Genomic DNA, 2,500 nt, shown 5'->3' on the forward strand with positions numbered 1-2,500 from the left:
TTAGGTTAGGTTCAGGAAAAAGCGATTAATTCATTTGCTTTTTTTTTTTTTGTATATTGTTTATTTTATTTGCATTTTATCTCTCTCTCTCTCTCTCTCTCTCTCTCTCTCTCTCTCTCTCTCTCTGATTAGGTTAAAAAGTTTGGTTTAGTTAGGTTAGGTAAAGTTAGGTTCTCTCTCTCTCTCTCTCTCTCTCACACACACACACACACACACACACACACACACACACACAAACACCAAAAACACACAAAACACACCAAAACACACAAAACACACCAAAACACACAAAACATCCCAAAACACACCAAAAACACAAAACACAAACACACCAAAACACCACAAACACACCCAAACATCCCAAAAGCACACCAAAACACCACAAAACACACAAAAACATCACAAAACCACACCAAAACACTCCAAAACACACCAAAACACCCAAAAACACACCAAAACACCCCCAAACACACACATACACACACACAAGGGTCAGTGCTTGGTCCCATCATGTTTTTGATTTATGTTAATGATATGCCAGTAGGAATTGACAGTTACATGAACATGTTTGCGGACAATACTAATATTATGAGGAGAGTAAAGAATGTGGAAGATTGTAACAAGTTAGAGGAAGATCTTGATGAAATATGAGTGGAGTTAAGAGTGGCAGATGGAATTTAATATAGACACGAGCCATGTTATGAAAATGTGAAGAAGTAGACACAGAGCAAACAGGGATTACAGACTGGGTGATGAGAAGATTGAAGAGACCAATGAGGAGAAAGACTTAGGAGTAACCGTGCAAAACACTTTGTCACCGCAGAAACACATTAACAAGATTTTTTTTGGGTAAACATACAACATGCTTCAAAATATTGGCCTTGCATTCCACTACCTAGATGAAGGAATGATGAAGAAGATATTATGTACCTTAATAAGACCCCAGCTAGAATATGCAGCATGTGTCTGGTCACCACATATGAAGAAGGTGGAAAGGGTAGAGAGGCTGGCAACAAGGATGGTACCAGGACTCAGGGACTTAGACTATGAGGAAAGACTGAGGAAGCTGGGGCTCACCACATTAGAAGAGAGAAGAACAAGAGGAGACATGATAACTATGTATAAATTGGTGAACAAGATTGACATACTGGACAGAGAGTTGATAAAGGTGACCACAATACAGTTTCCTGCATCGTAGCATTGATAAGTGGAATAAACTGAGCGGTGTGTGTCAATCAGATGAGAGACAGATATGACAGGAATGGACAAGGAGACAGGACACAGAGAGCTTAGATCAGCCCCTGTAATACACAAATAGGTAAATACACACACACACACACACACACCTTGAGAACCCTGTGTCGGATGGGGTCAAGTAGTTGGTGGTTGTACAAGGCCTTGAGGAGCTGGAATGTGTTACCGCCGCCTACAAATATTGCCTCGGCTCCACGAACAGCTGTTATGGGGTCAGACGCTTGGTGGATGCTGGTCAACTCAAAGCCTGCAGAGAGAGAGAGAGAGAGAGAGAGAGAGAGAGAGAGAGAGAGAGAGAGAGAGAGAGAGAGAGAGAGAGAGAGAGAAAGAGGTTAGGTTTGTCATAATATCTTCTTCATTACTTTCCTCCTCCTCCTCCTCCTCCTCCTCCTCCTCCTCCTCCTCCTCCTCCTCCTCCTCCTCTTCCTCCTCCTCCTCCTCCTCTTACCCCAGGCAGTGAACTTCTTAGCAGCCTTCTCTGTGTACGAGTCCATGTCCCGTAATGCATAGGGCACAAACAGCACTCTGCGAACTGACCTCCTGAGAGAGAGAGAGAGATTAATTTGTTACAGTAATATTATTTAGCTTATTTATTTATTATTATTATTATTATTGATTCTATTATTACTACTACTGTCAATTATTGCTCTAACCTAACCGAACCTGATTTCTACGTATTTTTAACACAAATTAACATATTTTAACCCTATCAAATCTACATTCGAACATTTTAACATATTTTAACCTAACCTAACCTAACCTAACCTAACCTAACCCAACCTAACTTACCTACCTAATCTAACTTAATCTAACCTCATTAAAAAGTCCTTGATGTGTTCCTGCGCCCACTCGAGGTAGCCGCTCCCATGAACCGTTGAATTGGACAGAAGCAACAGATTTCTCGCCGCCATCTTGAATTACGAACCTTGAAAGAGAAATACACTGACTTATTGACACGTTTATTGCCATTAATACTGAAATATAACTGAGGATGGAGGGAATTTGTCACCCTGTCACCCTGCCACCTTGTCACCCTGCCACCTTCCCACCCTGTCACCCTGCCACTCTGGTTAACTCTTACAGGTTGACAGAGTAGTGAAGGATTGAGAGTACTGGTTAACTACTTCTACTACTACTACTACTACTACTACTACTACTACTACTACTACTACTACCACCACCACCACCACCACCCTCCTTCACTTCAAGACTGCCTTCTCAACACCGCCACTAACACCACTTACAC

General features: G+C 41.7%; 1 protein-coding gene and 1 long non-coding RNA gene across 3 annotated transcripts in view; both read right to left on the bottom strand.

Annotated features, from left to right (window-relative positions):
- The window catches only part of LOC123517565, a 12,445-nt gene that overhangs the window by 2,472 nt on the left and 7,473 nt on the right, over positions 1-2,500 (bottom strand). The window lies entirely within an intron of this gene.
- Positions 1-2,500, bottom strand: part of LOC123517477 (alpha-aspartyl dipeptidase-like) — a 4,625-nt gene that overhangs the window by 1,977 nt on the left and 148 nt on the right. Inside the window, exons 1-4 of one of the 2 annotated variants that reach the window (XM_045277694.1) lie at positions 2,336-2,381; positions 2,068-2,179; positions 1,703-1,794; positions 1,347-1,501 (exon numbers count right to left, since the gene is read on the bottom strand). In XM_045277694.1, the coding sequence (XP_045133629.1) occupies positions 1,347-1,501; positions 1,703-1,794; positions 2,068-2,165 (345 nt within the window). In that variant the 5' untranslated portion in view covers positions 2,166-2,179; positions 2,336-2,381. Of the gene's footprint in view, positions 1-1,346; positions 1,502-1,702; positions 1,795-2,067; positions 2,180-2,335; positions 2,382-2,500 lie in introns of those variants that run through there. The other variant, XM_045277610.1, reaches the window with a different exon arrangement.

The sequence above is a fragment of the Portunus trituberculatus genome, chromosome 1, assembly GCF_017591435.1.
Source record: "Portunus trituberculatus isolate SZX2019 chromosome 1, ASM1759143v1, whole genome shotgun sequence".
NCBI classification, from domain to species: Eukaryota; Metazoa; Arthropoda; class Malacostraca; order Decapoda; family Portunidae; genus Portunus; species Portunus trituberculatus.